Source organism: Hippocampus comes, unplaced genomic scaffold, assembly GCF_001891065.2.
Source record: "Hippocampus comes isolate QL1 unplaced genomic scaffold, H_comes_QL1_v1.1 scaffold82, whole genome shotgun sequence".
Taxonomy (NCBI): domain Eukaryota; kingdom Metazoa; phylum Chordata; class Actinopteri; order Syngnathiformes; family Syngnathidae; genus Hippocampus; species Hippocampus comes.
In genome coordinates this window covers 1,533,813-1,549,628 of record NW_017805135.1, presented here as the reverse complement: position 1 = coordinate 1,549,628, position 15,816 = coordinate 1,533,813, and the positions used below count along the sequence as shown (strand labels likewise).

The 15,816-nt window shown below is 40.3% G+C and overlaps 1 protein-coding gene across 2 annotated transcripts in view; it reads right to left on the bottom strand.

Annotated features, from left to right (window-relative positions):
• Nucleotides 1-4,635: 4,635 nt before the first annotated feature.
• Nucleotides 4,636-15,816, bottom strand: part of chst8 (carbohydrate (N-acetylgalactosamine 4-0) sulfotransferase 8) — a 142,861-nt gene continuing 131,680 nt past the window's right edge. For both annotated transcript variants that reach the window (XM_019866782.1, XM_019866780.1), the window contains exons 3-5: nucleotides 12,020-12,057; nucleotides 8,400-8,834; nucleotides 4,636-7,659 (exon numbers count right to left, since the gene is read on the bottom strand). In XM_019866782.1, the coding sequence (XP_019722341.1) occupies nucleotides 6,973-7,659; nucleotides 8,400-8,834; nucleotides 12,020-12,057 (1,160 nt within the window). In that variant the 3' untranslated portion in view covers nucleotides 4,636-6,972. The remainder of the gene's footprint in view (nucleotides 7,660-8,399; nucleotides 8,835-12,019; nucleotides 12,058-15,816) is intronic.

The following is a 15,816-nucleotide window of genomic DNA, read 5'->3' as shown; positions in this document are numbered from 1 at the left end:
CTCATTAGAACAAAGAACTTGTCAACATAAACTGGTTGAAATGTGTGTGTTTGTAATATAACAATGCAACATTAGAATATGCTATACAGAGTGTGGAATGTTGTGATCAAACCCCAAAAACAGGTTAGTGTGAACAGTAGACCAGTTTTCGACCCTCAGCAGGATCCTCGACGGAATCTGAGGGATCGCCCAACCAGTCTTCACATGCACGATGACCTTTTGTGGTTTGATGACTTCAGCATTGCATCTCTTCTTTCACTAGCTGTGGGTTGTGACCAAAAGAACAGGATCATGGATACAAGCGGCCGAAATTAGTTTCCTCCACAGAGAGGGTGAGAAGATCTGTCATCTGGGAGGGCGTAGAGTAGAGTAGAGTAGAGTAGAGTAGAGTAGAGTAGAGTAGAGTAGAGCTGCTGCTCACTCCATATTTCGAGGCGGGGGGGGGGGGGGGAACAGATGAAGTGGCTCGGGCCTGTTGTGCCCTCTGAATGCTTCCCTCGTGAGGTGTTTAGGGCACCTCACAAGGAATGGGACCCTGGACCCAGGACACACTGGAGAGATTATGTCTCCTGAATGGCCTGGGTATGAATCCCCCCATTGGAACAGCTGGATGAAGTGGCTGGGGAGAGGGAAGTCTGGGCCTACCTACTAAAACTGCTGCCCCATGTGCCCCAACCCTCGATAAGCAGAAGAAGTTAGATGGATGGATGGATGGATGGATGGATGGATAGATAGATAGATAGATAGATAGATAGATAGATAGATAGATAGATAGATAGATAGATAGATAGATAGATAGATAGATAGATAGATAGATAGATAGATAGATAGATAGATAGATAGATAGATAGATAGATAGATAGATAGATAGATAGATAGATAGATAGATAGATAGATAGATAGATAGATAGATAGATAGATAGATAGATAGATAGATAGATAATCGTTTGGCATGGTCATTTTCGGGATGCTGAAAATAACTACAAATAATTTTAAAAATACTATAATTATACTGCTCAGAAAAAAAAATAAAAGGAACACCTGGAGTTACATTTGATTGTTTAAGTATTCCCTTTATTTTTTTTTCTGAGCAGTCGATAAACATTCACAATTCATTTGTTTCAAAAGATTACAAGAGACAGCTTTAAAATGCTCAGGACAAATTTATTAGTACACACACTCATCAGCCGGAAAAAAGAGCCACCTGAAAAAATGTCTTCCTGAAAAGTCACTATTTGATTGGCAGTGTAAAATAAGACAGAGAGCTCAAAATCTTTTTTTTGTCCTTTTACAATTTTTTTCCCCTACACAATTGCACCAATGATCAACAGTTATACATTCACTTGTTACTTCCATCACTGAATGCTTTCAGTCCACACGCGACACACACGCACACACAGATAAATCATGTTTCGTGGAGGGGCAATTAAAAGCAATATTTATGATGCAGTATTATTTCTTTGAGCAAGGAGTGGGGCTTATAATCAACATGGAATCAGACCAAGACCTAATCAAAGATTAGATTTTGGAACTTTGCAAAAGCCATCACAGTATAGCAAATAAATAAATATATAAATACCGAGTCGGCATCATGGGTCGCAGCACCACATTTGATTACAGGGTGTAGACCATAGGTGTCAATAATGTAGATTTCCACTCAATCACAAAAAAGAAGGAAAAAAACCCCCAAACAAACAACAACAACAAAAAAAAAAACGAACATCGTTACAGAGCATTTTGTCACGCAAAGCACAAAAGCGCGTAGCCAACCCAAAGAAAGTACCTCATATATCGTGACGTACCTTGCTTTAAAATGTGTGCCTTGGCTCGAGACTTACTAATAGTGCGCATTATAAGGCGAATAAAGAAGTTTAGTGGCATTTGTGTTGGACTTTGTTAACCACCGGAGACCTGCAATGTAAGCATCATATACTGAATTTATTAGAAAAGTACACACATTGTTTTTCTTTGTGTTTTTTTTTTTTTTTTTTGGGTGGCGATGGGCATATTTTCGTATTCTGGGGCTGGAATTTTCCTTTGTTTGGGACCTCATTTTAGCACTATCCTCAGCCAAAAAGTCCACATGGATGTTGAGGGACACAAAGACAAAGATAGAAAGACAAGAATGCTTCGAATTTCTAAAATGAAGACCAAAAAGGAACATAAATGCTATTTCTGTTGGACTGTACCAAGCGATAACAGTAGCGATATGCATTGTATGTACCATACAGTTGCGACCGTATGTCGCTGGCATTGGGCAGGAACCTACTATGTCACAATTTGATAAATTTCATATTTTTTTCCACAGATCTATTCTATTACCACACATGTTGGTGTTATTTCTAGAAATTATTTATCATTGTAATACCGGTATGTTGAAAATGGCTTGTACTCTTTGACAATGCAATGTAAATCACTGAACAAATGTGACATTTTTTTAAGAGTCTCCTGAAAAATGATGATTTTGGAGGTATGAGGATTCCGCCCATCACCAGCGATATGGTATAAGGTCAAAATAAAGCCTGTTCACACTGCACTTGGTTTTCTTGGTGTTCAATGCGGGGGCACCTCCTAGGGATGACATCACCTTTGTCCATTTTTGAAAGGTGCCCCACTGCCCTGGGATTAAAGAAATGAAATATTGTGACATGGTTAAGAAGGCAGAGTGACACATGAGAGATCTCCAAATCCAAATCCACAATTTTGTAGTGCGGTCTCCTTCACGTCCAAATCAGCGGAAAAAGTCTCCAGGCAACTTCTGGGTAGGTTGCAAACCAGCCACTTCCAAATATGGGCAAGCTTGCAAGAGGGAGCCGTAGTCCTCATAAAATAGGGTCTAAATGTGTTAATATATGTGTGTGTGCCCACATTGAAGTGGGAAGCTGATGGCAGGCTCGTGGAGGAATTCAAAGGGTCACCGCCATATTGGATGTGTCACTTGAAACATACAGTACATGGAAATGAACATCGGATTATAGCCATTCAATTGAATTGGGCACTCGGATCTGCAGCGTCTAACAGGGTGGAAGGAGCTTGTCTTTGCATTTTTCATGATGTGCACCAGCATTGTTCACACAAAGAAAGCTGGGGTGGGGGGGCGGGATGTTGAGAGTTGGACTCTCACGAAGACAAAAAGACGAGGACAATTATTTGGTGGTTTGGTCACTTGGTGGGCAATGTCCATTCTCACGATGAAACAATTGTATCGTGATTGACAAGTGCGTTAGAAAGCTGTGCAACCAAGCACACCAAACACAAAACACATTGGGAGTCCAACATTGTCTGAAGCTTTTCACTTATGACGATTATTATTATTAATTTTTTTTTAAATGGCTGGTGGCAACACACTGGCATCACAATCAATGACATCAAACAAAAGAAATTTAACTACACATAAAGAAGTACTGATTATGTATCGAGTAGATATATGTGCGTGTGTGTGTGTATATATAGAGAGATATATTAGAAATAGATAGAAAAATATAGAGTCATCTGAATGCCCATTTTACAATTGTACACGACAAAGAGTGGAAAAAACCTTATACAAGGCTGCAGACTGGGTGTGATAAGTAGTGTGTAGTGTGCGCGTGTCTGTGTGTAGTGTTGGGTACTGTGTTACTGACTAGCCAGTTTGCAGGGAGTCAAAGGGGAAAATGTTGTTGCAAGAATTTGGTTGGAAATTGGAAAAAAATTAATTGAAACAATTAGTGGCAAACCGAAACATTTTCAAATGGTACGTGATTCCCAGTGGCAACAGACTGCTGGTTCCATTTAAAACATATATTTAAAATTCAATAAGAATCAATAAACGTCGCTCATAATCTGTATCGCTGACTCTGTATCAGAGGCAATGTTTCACCAGATCCAGAAGATAGTGCTGTCTCGCCTGTTCGACCCCAACCAACGAATTTCCATTTTATAATTAATACAGTCCAGTAATGCACACTTAAAACATTGGCGTGTTGAATTTACTCAATTACATTTCATCAAGTGGGGGCAAAAAAAAAAAAAAAAAAAAAAAAAAAAAAAAAAATCTGGATCCAGAGATATTTTTGAAGTAGTTGTAATGTATACTTAAAAAAAGTCTCTCGATCCAGATGATTTTATTTCATACAACCAATTGGCGAAATAAAAATACGTGAAATGTATTTTATCATTCATACAGAACAGGGGTTCAGTTTCAAAATTCACACGCATCCATAAACGTATATCGTGGACCATATCAGTGGCTTCTGCAATTAGGAGAGAGGATGGCAGGGGCCACTCAGAGTACCCATATTTCCGTTGCGGTATGTTGTATGATATTGAATACAGAATATTGATTTTGATGTAAAAATGAAGGTTCAGGAATAAACTTGTTGAAATATTTCGAACTGATACAGTCAGAGAAGGGTTTAGCTGCGTCGCAGACAAAATGAAAGGCGATATATTGAAAACTATCAAGTTGAACGGTTTTAGTCCATTTTAGCTTTTCTTAAGCTGACAAAAACATTCCCCAAAAGGCCACCCCCCCAGACACACAAAAAAACTCAGTTTCTCATTATCCAATTTTCAAAATATTTTGTGTGTTGAACTTAGCATTTGACAGTCTGCCATTTTTTAAACTGATTAACTTTCCTAATGCTGTCAGATCTGTTTTTTTTTTCTTTCCAAAAGGGCAATTGTTCGCGATGAATTCTGCCTATACCAACAGGTCACCTCCCCCCTTCAAGAAAAAACTTGCTTGGCTTGAAAAATAAACCAAAACATAATGAATGGTAATTAACAACACAATAAATTCAATGATAAAGTGTCCGTTTGAATAAAGTTAAAATATAATGATTGGAAAATCAATTTATCATGAAGTGCAGAACGTTTTGCACAAAATTCTACAAAATTCCCCATATCTTTACCGTTTCAACATACTCACTATTTATTTTTAGATTGTCAAAGAACCAAATCTGCTTTGTTTTGTGAAATGCAAAATTTTGTACATCACTGCTATCAATACCCTTTGGAAAGTGTGTACCACAAACAGTCAGCAACACGGTGTACCCTGTAAATACCTGGATGCCCAAGTAAATACCTCCAAGTGACGAATAGTATTTCAAAGCACAAACCTAACACAGCATAAAAGTACAAAAATGCTACCATAAGTGCATACAGCTCCAGAGTGGACAGCACTGGACACATTTGAAAGGGGTCTCGGTGGGGTAAGGGGCTTTACCTAGTCAATTTTAGGACTTTACATTGAGCAAAACCATATACATCAAATGTGTATTAGTATACACTGATATATAGAGGTATACGGATGCCATAGTTGCTTAAAGTCAAGTAGACAATCCATCTGGTGGAAAGGCATTTGTTTTTTTTCTATTTGACTGACAGCAAGACATAATTTAAAGTCTGTTGAATACTATGAAACAACGATTTTGTTTTGCCCCGAAAAGAAGCATGAACATTTCTCATTTGAAAAGTCTACTTTGCCAAGTACTAGTCAATAATATATAGTTTGCATTCAAGGATAGTCAATAGTACTTTTAACAACATCACACAAACAGGCACCATTTTACAATAAGGGGCTACCCATTTACAAGGCCTGTGAATGATTAGACTATAATTTCTTTGTCAATCATAAGCGGTTAAAATCTACACTAAAAAAAACACTGTGTTGAATTCACTTGATTTGATTTGCGCAGTGTTTGCACAAAATAAAATAATTTAGATGTAGACGATTTTATTTTGCGCAGCCACTTGATGAAATAAAATTGAATAAATTCAATAAAAACTTATTTCGGTTTACTTCCTACAGTTGCTGTTCTCTAAGCGCGACTTATCTTGATGTCGAAGTTGCATGTCAGTCATGACAGTGGGCAGCTTTTCCAAAGTAGTTTTCTTATACATGTGTGAGTCTTCATATCAAAGTGTGGAAGATAATGTTCAGTGTTTTCACTCTATGGGTGTGAGATCACTGGCTTTGATTAATATTTATATTAATAAGAAGATGTTTTTATTAATATAAATATTATAACTGATATTTCGTCCAATAATTAATCCCAGACGATACAGCACAAATAAAATGCTCAACATACTCAAATTAATTTGCACACATGGGAAAGGGAAGTTTATATTGCCAATATTTGTTCCTATTGTAAATAGGATAAATAAGACAAAGTACTTTTTTATGTATTGAAGTATAACTGATTATTTGTCAACAAATAATAGTGATAGATTAAGTATAGTTTGTAATTGGTCTAACAAAAGATATACAGTATCTATCAAGCTAGCCAGCTAGCTAGCTGGCTAGCTCGATAGATAGGCTCACTTAGCAATCTACAAAGAAAATGGTTGAATTAGTCGCTTTCTCTTTATGTCTTTGTCTTGTGGCACTGCTATTGTAACGCATGGTAGGACTCAGTAACAGTAATAATAAACATATAATGAGTCATTCTTTAATATTAATACGTTTCCACCTCAATGTAATAGATTGCTTTAACAGGTTACTTTTGGAACGCGCTACACCAAACATTGCTGCCCACTGTAGTGACAAGATCCGTAGTGACTGATGTGCACTGCATGAAAGCAGCATTTGAACCCAAGTCTATCCACTGTTGTAGGTTTTTCAATACGTATATCGAACTGCATTAGAATTTGTTTGAATATGCCAATGCAGCAGTTAATACATTTAAACTCAATTAATTTGCTGTGTATTGCGACACTTATGACTTTACAGCATGATTTACAAAGCATTAACAAACTTGCTCCTAAGCAATTTGAAAAATCATTTATAAACCCTTTACAAGGGGTACGCTTATTGTCAAGTGGTGGCCGTCAACCTAATGCAGCATTATGCACATTTTTGCATCTTGTAATCTGGTACAAAGTTTTTTTTTTTTTTTTAACAAACCAACAAACAAACAAACACAAATCCTTCATTAGATGATTGATGTGGAATAGCTGCAGAGTGGCGGCAAGAAGTTTTACGAGAGTCTGTCAGTTAAGTACTTGAAAAGGTTTGGAATAATTAAACATGAGATAGTCCATGTAGTAAAAATCATACACCCGCTGCCTCTCCAATGGGCCGAGCTGGGCAAAATACTTCTGCGTGATCTTCAATGAGGTCCTCTCGTCGGCCAAGTTCCGGTCCTTGAAGTTGGGCAGCGTGAGGTTGCGCGGCGCTCTGGCCAAGCGCAACAGCAGGTCGGACTCCTCCTCCATGTTCTCGAACTTGCCGATGAAGTCGTAGTCAATGAGGCACGGGTTGCACAGCTGGTTGGCCGCCTCCCAGTGGATATCAATGCCCACGGGCCGGTGCACGTCAAGCAGGTACTGCACAAACTCCTGGAAGGTGACGCCGTTGCCCGACTCCAAGGCCGACCTGGAGGCGTTGGGCCTGTACTTGGAGATGATGGGCTTCCCAAAGAGCGTGTGGTAGTACTCGTTGGGGTTCTCGAACTTGTCCCTGTAGGCCGACACTATCCTCTCGAGTGGCTCTCGTACGAACAACACTTTGGTGTAGCTGCCCAGGCGCCGCATGATGCCCTGTCGGTCAAAGTTGTTCAGGGTCTTCAGAGGGTTGCCTATGTGGGCGGTATCGTGATTGATGGTCTGAGGGTCCGACGCTATGCCCGCCAGCACCATCAAAGTCCGCTTCCAGTTGGAGCAGCCCGCCTTGGGCACCTGTTTTGGGAAAAAATGTATCTGTTATTGTTTGTCCTGTAACATAACAAAGTACATGTGCAGTCGTATGCTGTCTTGCAAGTGGGGTCCATCTGTAATCAGCTAGCCAATACTGCATTAGAAATTTTCAAAATGCTCATAACCAACCAGAGATTTGCTTTTCAGTTATGGGCAGAGGTCGTAAAGGGTAGTACTCTGTGTGAACTGCAGCTTTCTGATCCTCTCATATTTATGTTTGAAGAGACAAGAGGTCAGTATATACACTGTATGTCGATTAGATAGAGTGCATTGTTTAGTGCGACACTTCCAAAATGTATACATTTATTTGCTCACTAAATTTGTTTGGGTGTTATGATGACTGTCTGCATGGCTGACAGAATGTTATGTGTAAGTCACTATGTCTTGAAGGATATATGTATATTCCGATGATTCATATTCACGCTCTTTCTCAAATGGCCACAATATGGCACTAAAGTACCATCAGAAAGCAAATAATATAGGGGTACCTTGAGTTTACAAGTTCATTCTCTGAACAAGCTTCGTAACTCAATTAACTTCATTTTCAAATCAATCTGACCCATTGAAATGAATTGAAATGCCATTCATCCGTTTCAGTACTAACCAAATATTTTCCCCATTTTGTGTTAAAAACAAGCAAACAAAAAACAAAACAAAACAATAGCCTAGTGAGTGACATGAGCCCTCCTCTATATTGGAACAAATCATTTTTTCCACAACACCTGGCAGTAGAGGAGCTTGTGCTTGTCCTCCACAAAGATGTTCTTCACGTGGTGCTGCGTGATGGTCTTGGAGACGTTGCTCTTGTACTTAGCACACATCTCCTTGGTGAGCTGCCGACGTTGCTCCAGGATGCTGGAGAGCTTCCTCCAGCGCTGGAGGGAAAATAATCCTGACAATGAAGAAGAGGAGGAGGAGGAGGGAGACTTGTTGATGCGCTGGATGGGAGGACTTGTTTTCAAGAGCTTGCGGTGCTTCTTGGAGATGCGCTGCGAGCCCAAGTCCTGTTCTTGGGATCCACCTGTGACCAGCTGTTCTCTCTTCCAGAACTGCGGAAACTGCATGGGGGAGATCGGACTTGGCACCACGACCTCAGCCACTTGGTGCTCCTGATGTCCGTTAGATTTTCCTTGGTCTTTGTCCTGAGGAGAAACAGTCTGGGGAGGGGAGATGTTAAATATGTACATGCTTATTTGTGCAATCTTTCAATTTTGTTCCTCTTAGTTCCTCATTTTACACAGCTCTTAACTTATCATGGTAATGCTCACATGCTAGCTTGCCATTGCCTGTGAATGAGATGAAGCTAAATTAAAGGCCTTATCTTAATTTAGATCATTGTGTCTTAATTTAGCATGTGCTTTAGCCTTGTGGTCTTTGTGTTTGGTATGATGAATTGCTCTGCTATTTTATGTTTTTTGCCGTTATTTAATGGAGGATTGGAAACTTAGTGTTAGGATTGCCTGAGTTTGTTTTATGTAGCAATGGTAACCGCAGACACATGTTTAAAAAAAAAAATCAAGTAGACTAAAAGTATAAAAAGCAAGTTCTGGCAAAAAGAGAGGTAATACTTCAAGTAACTCGGATGAAAGATTTTGAATTTACACATATTGAGAAGAGTGGTCTTTGTGGACTTTGATATAAAATACCAAGAAAATTTTGTTCCAAAAGTGTTTTGGAAAAAACAGGACATCGCTGTTATTCGTAGTCCAGACAGTAATTGATTTTCTTTTAAGATTTTTATTAGGATTGCCTGAGTTTGTTTTATGTAGCAATGGTTAACAGCAGACACATGTTTAAAAAAAATCTGACCAACTCAAGTAGACTAAAAGTATAAAAAGCAAGTTCTGGCAAAAAGAGAAGTAATACTCGGATGAAAGATATAATTTTGAATTTACACATGTTGAGAAGAGGATATAGTGGACTTTGATATAAAATACCAAGAAAATTGTGTTCCAAAAGTGTTTTGGAAAAAACAGGATATCGCTGTTATTCATAGTCCAGATATTAATTGATTTTCTTTTAAGATTTTTTACGTCATGGTTACTTTCAACCATGTACCCCTCAAAAGGGCTACAGTATATTGCCTAATAAATAATCTGTATTGTTGAAATAAATCACTACAAATAAGGAATACAAATTATAATTCAATGAAAAACCCCCCCCCCCCCCAAAAAAAAACATTCATAAAAGAAATCAATAATAGCAAATACTGCATGTTGACAAGTGGATTACAAAACATCACGAAAATGTCCTGCCAAGCCAATCAATGGCTGGCAACTTGAGCGCCGTCGCTCAGGAAGACGCGTGGAGCAACATTGCACAGAACACAATCAATACACAATCCCCGACCTGATCAACTCCACTCCAAGGAGGCCAGTACTATTTCGTGAGGCAATCGAAAGACACCCGTTGTGACCAGGTTCAACGAATTCAAATAAAACGGTGAAACAAAAACAAGCAATGAATGTTTTTGTGAGCTGCTAACCACACAGTGCAACACTTAGTTCTGAAGTACACCGCTAGATGGCAGTGTTGCACTATGTTGAAGTTACACAGCGGCCAAATCCATCTTGGACCAATGATTAGGTGCTGCCATTATAGAGATGGACCATAAACACTTAATGGCATGTTTCAATTAGAATATTCTAATGGCCATGATGCTCAAGGCCACCGTGCATACTGAGGTTTGATTTCAATTAAACGTTTTGATGGTTTCATCAGATCACTGGACTCATTTTACCAGTACAATGCGACAGTGATGCCATCCTGGATCTGGGATCATCCCTGCGGGCTGAATAAAAGGTGAACAAGCTCTGCGAGGTGCGACGGCCAGTCCATGAGTCGGGATAAAGATCCTGCTGTAAATCTACTTCACAATCGAGTTGTCTTCGTTGAAGTTTTTAAAAAGGACTTTTGGTCAATTCAAGTTTTTTCAACATTTTGCTGTTCCAATCCTTTTGTTATACATTATAAGTCCCTCTAAAGGGAAAACAAAAATGTCTTATGAAGCTGACACACCAAAAAGTATGGCCAAATAAATAATGAATCATAATGAAATAAATAAATAAAATGCCATGTATATGAAACCTGGCTTCAAGTACTGAAAAGCAGACATTATTTCAGTTCTGTCAGCTTTAGCGCTGCTAAACTTTCAACTGTCAATCAAATGCGTTCGTATGTCTAGCATATGCTTACGCATTCCGATATGTTTGAGCTGCCAAAATATATCCGCTTTAAGCATCTGGTGGCTGGAATACATCCGACTGAGTCATCATGGGGCTTTTCCATTCCACGATGAGAGATGCTAGCCAACATCTAGCTCGCGGGCGAAGAGGCGTCCGGATGCCACAGACTGACGGCTGGATCATCTATAACTGTGTGCAAATTCATACGGCCTTTGAACCTGGAGTTCAAATTTGGCATTTTTTTTCCATGTAGATTGGCACCTGAGCGATGTGTGCTTCGGACCACACGTTCGTAGCCGACATTATTCCGCTCTTCTTCTATGCTAGGCTTGCCATTTTTAGACGGACAAGTGAAGCATACAACTCTTTTGATTCTTTCATGCAACTACACAATTTATGTGAGGTTTGAGTGGCGAAGTGGTGATGCTAACCCTTTGTGACAGTGTGGGTGTGTGTCTGTGTGGGGGGGGGGGGTCTACAACAAACATGCTGCCCATGCATAAGCTTTTGACAAACATGCCAGATGTGTTGTTTATTTCTAAATGCTAAAAATGTCCTTTCCGCCCAGAATGATGGCCCTAAAATAAATAACATTTGACAAGGATTGTGAGCAAAGAATATCAGAACATAATTATAATATCAGTGTTAATTCTGAACAAATGACCGGATATCAATTTCTAGGCATCGTGACCTGTACAGCTCATAAATTGCTCTTGCTGCCTTCCATTTCGCGTTTGGCATATTAACTAATTGAAGAAATACCATACATGAATAAAATGTTATGAATAATATATATATATATATATATATATATATATATATATATTAGAAAAATTTCATTTAAAAATATTGGCACTTATTTGTTTGTTTGGGGAAAAAAAATCCCAGAGAATAATCTTTGACAACATAAGTCTCTTGGCGGGGACACAATTCAAAACAAGGGGAGTTGTGCTCCAACTCGGAAAGTAGTCTGATCCGACTAAGACGCGGTGCTGGATACTGCACGAGGTCAGCTCCTCTTACACTGATGCCGTCAGACACGCTGAGAGATACAAGGCCGACAATCACTCCTTTTGCTGTAGAGAAGAGCTATTGTGTGTGTGTGTGTGTGTGTGTGTGTGTGTGTGTGTGTGTGTGTGTGTGTGTTGTAAACATACCTCCCTGGATTGCAGCACAGTTCCACGGAGCTTCATACCTGTGGGGAAAGAAGAATAAAATAAGTAAAGAGGAGTTAAAGGTGTCCATTCAAGACTATGGAGTCATCTGACATGAGTTTTTATGGTCACCATAGTGACGGGTGGAAGCTTTATTGGCAGATTTGAGGAAGCGGAACTGATGATGTTTATTACTCTGGATGTTCCCCCATCCCCACCCCACCCCCGGATATAACCAGCAACATGTCCTAAAACCAGCTGTCATTTAATCAGGCTGACAGTTGTAAATGGCCCTACATGGCTGCTGATGGGTGGTAGTCGAAGGAAAGCGGGGGAAAGCGGAGTGGGGTATGCTAGGCGTAGACACCTTCGCCTAAGTGGCTTGTCACTTCCAATTTGGAGGATGGACGTGATGGATAACGGATGGAGGGGGGGGGGGGCGGGGGTGGGGTTTTTGGGATGACAACCGAAACCTTCTTGAAGTGATGCGTTGGATTAGGGCAAGGGCGACCGTTCTCCAGTAGATGGTGCTGTTTTCTCTTTCTAATAACCATAATTATGCCTCGGTAAACTTGAGTAGTTTCCGAGTCTTGGTATTTGTTGAACCCTTGCGCGTATTCAAGACAAATTGTGTGCCGGATGCAGCATAGCAGAACATAACCAAGCCAACAGTGTAAATTCCTTTGTGAGCTTTATTTTTGCCCTCTATGAACATAAAGCGGATGTGACTTACCCCCCCAAAAATTGCCAAAATTGCTTGCTAGTCTTGATATTTTCTTGTACCCTGCACAGATTTAAGATACTACATGCCAACTGAAGCAAATCAAGCCCCTGATCAAACCCGAGCTCCAGATTTCCCTGATAATCCATCTATCCATCCATCAATTTTCTGATCCACTTTATCCTCACAAGGAGCCTATTCCAGATGTCTTCGGGCAGTAGGCGGAGGACACCCTGAACCGGTCGCCAGCCAATCGCAGGGCACACAGAGACGAACAACCATCCACGCTCATACTCAGACCTACTAACAATTCAGTGTTCAATCAGCCTGCCATGCATGTTTTTAGAATGTGGGAGGAAACCGGAATACCCGGAGAAAACCCACGCAGACTCCACACAGGGAGGCTGGAGCTGGGATTGAACCCACGACTTCTGCACTGTGAGGTCGAAGAGCTTCCCTGATAATCTTGAGATTTTATTGTACTCTGCACAAAGTCAATGAAAATGAAAAATAGCTGCGCCTGCTCGGGCTATTTTATTTTGGGTCATTAAATATAAACTAATATGCCTTGCCCAAAAGCTACTGAACTCCATAACAGTAGAGATTTCCTTGTGGGTGAGGGTAAAGCCTCCTCCTTGTATTCCGTTACTTTTCTATCAGCTTAATTGTGGTTGTCTGTTTTTAATACATTGTAAATTGAAGGAAAATATTTATAAACAAAACGTGAGACGGTAAGAATATATTGCAGTCTGCAGCTTACCATCATTTTGTTTGTTACAATAAAAGGTGTTGCTCCCATGCACTATTGTTACAGATTAGCATGCCTGTTGCCTTTATTGATGCAAAAGAAGAAAAGGAGGAGGAAGAGGAGGCGCAGCGGAGGAGGAGGAGAAGGAGAAGCAGGTGTGGCGGGGTGGGGGGGGACAGCCATGCGATATTTTCCAATCTTGTTTTGGTTCAGCTGTACTATTTGATCTCCTCACCCCTAATGGTCGCTCATGTAGGCTTGTGTGGATCCATCGCATGGTGTTGCCGTTTATAAAACGCATGAATATTTAGCAACGCAAACACACACACACACACACACACACACACACACACACACACACACACACACACACACACACGCACACACGCACACACGCACACACTCCAAGAAGCGGAGGAGGAGGAGGAGGTGGATGCATTTTACAAAAGCATTTGCTAACGTGATGAGCCCCTCGGACGACCATCACGTCGACGTACAAGGCCGCTTATTGATCTTGAAAGGCCCATCGCGGTGGTAATTGAAATCTCCCAAGGTCTAATTGCTTCCCTCTGGAGAAGTTCCCCCCTCCCCCCCACTTTGCCTCCTTGCACCGTGTTTTTACACGTTTCGTCTCAGCTGTTGCTTTTGCCGACGCTACGCTTCACGTCTCACGTCTTTCAGCGTGTTTAATGCCGGAACGACAACTCCAGATGACGCCGCGTTTGTTTTGTCGAGCGGCGGCAATTCAAATGTATGGTGATTTCATTGCACCCAGCACGGGTTCAAGATAACCCGTGGTGGATTTAGCAAAGCTTATAGACTGTTGTTTGCCTCACCGTATGTTCATTTTTTTTCCTTTCTAGACAATGGCGCAGGCAAAATTGTTGCATACCTTTTAGCAAACAATGAAAACCCCACAATTGTCACTGCAATATTCTCTCAGAAGCATCGTGGCTCGTAAATAAGCATTTCAGCAAATTCCAAACTCATTCCTTTGATCTTACTCCAGCGATGGTTTTTCATTTGTGAACAAAAGGCAAAATCAATTTTGCCTATCAAATACGAATTTCAAGTTATAGATTTTTTTTTCAAACTTTAGGCCACATTCATGATTTAAAAAAAAAAAAAAAAAGTAAATGTTTTGTACAACAAAAAAAATCCGATTTTCATTGGCTAACTCTCACGACATGTTTTGTTCATTGTTAAAAAGCATTTTTTTGTGATAAGTAGCCATCCTTTTTCGATAGCACTTATCTATCATCATCATGTCGGGTTGCAGGTGCAACCGGTGCAAAAAAAGGAAAGAAAACTGCGAGGTTGTTCTCTTTCACAGGAAAGCTTGATAGGTTGTTGACAAATCAGTTCTGTTCTCTTTCACAGGAAAGCTTGATAGGTTGTTGACTCTTCCGCAAATCAGCGGCAAAACAGTTTAAGTAGTGGTAGATATGACAGTTCTTGCTGAAGGTGTGCTCCGTTTGCTTCCACAAACTGACAGCGTACCCAGAGTATGCCTCTTTGCCGACGATGGCTTAGCCACAAATGAGCATTTTGTGCGGAGGTTATGCATGTATACTGTGTCCACAATTGAATCTTTTTCCAGTGGCATGTCTGGGGATCCGTAAATACCGGTACGCACAAAAAAAGTTTGGCTGAAAGTGAATCCTGGAGAGTCGCTGATTACATTATACAAATTTGTTGCAAAAGAGCCTTGAAATCCTTTGCAAATGGAATATTCTTTCAAGTCAGGATGCCCAAGAGAAGCTTTATTCCGTCCTCCTTTAATGTAATATATGGAACACATGTGATATAATTGCAAGCAAATCTCAAGGGGGGAGGGATTTGCAAACATCATTTATCTTTGTAGTGTCTCGTTGGTTATGGGTAATAGCGCCTGTTTGATTGCAATTTCACAGGCGGTCAATTTCACTCTGCGTAAGTACGCCATTGATTTTCGCTGTGGCGCGTGGCAAAAACAGCAATAAATTGTGAAAACTAACATGGAGCAGAAGCGGGCGATTCAAGTCACATGATTTGACTCGGCTCAGACTTAAGTCGCCAAATTTAGTCTTTCGACTTGGATTTGGCTCAAACTTTTGAAAGGCTTGACTTAAATTTGACTTGACTTTGACTTGAACTGCAACGGTTGACAAGAGGTTAAAATTGGAAGTGCAAGATAGGGTATAATTTTTTTTTTTTTGAAAGAAATGATTTGTGATGGTGCACACAAACATTGAGATCCGTTAGCATGCTACGTTGCGGAGTGCAGACCGGAAGAAAGTACGTCTCTCTCTCTCTCTCTCTCTCTCTCTCTCTCTCTCTCTCGACAGACAC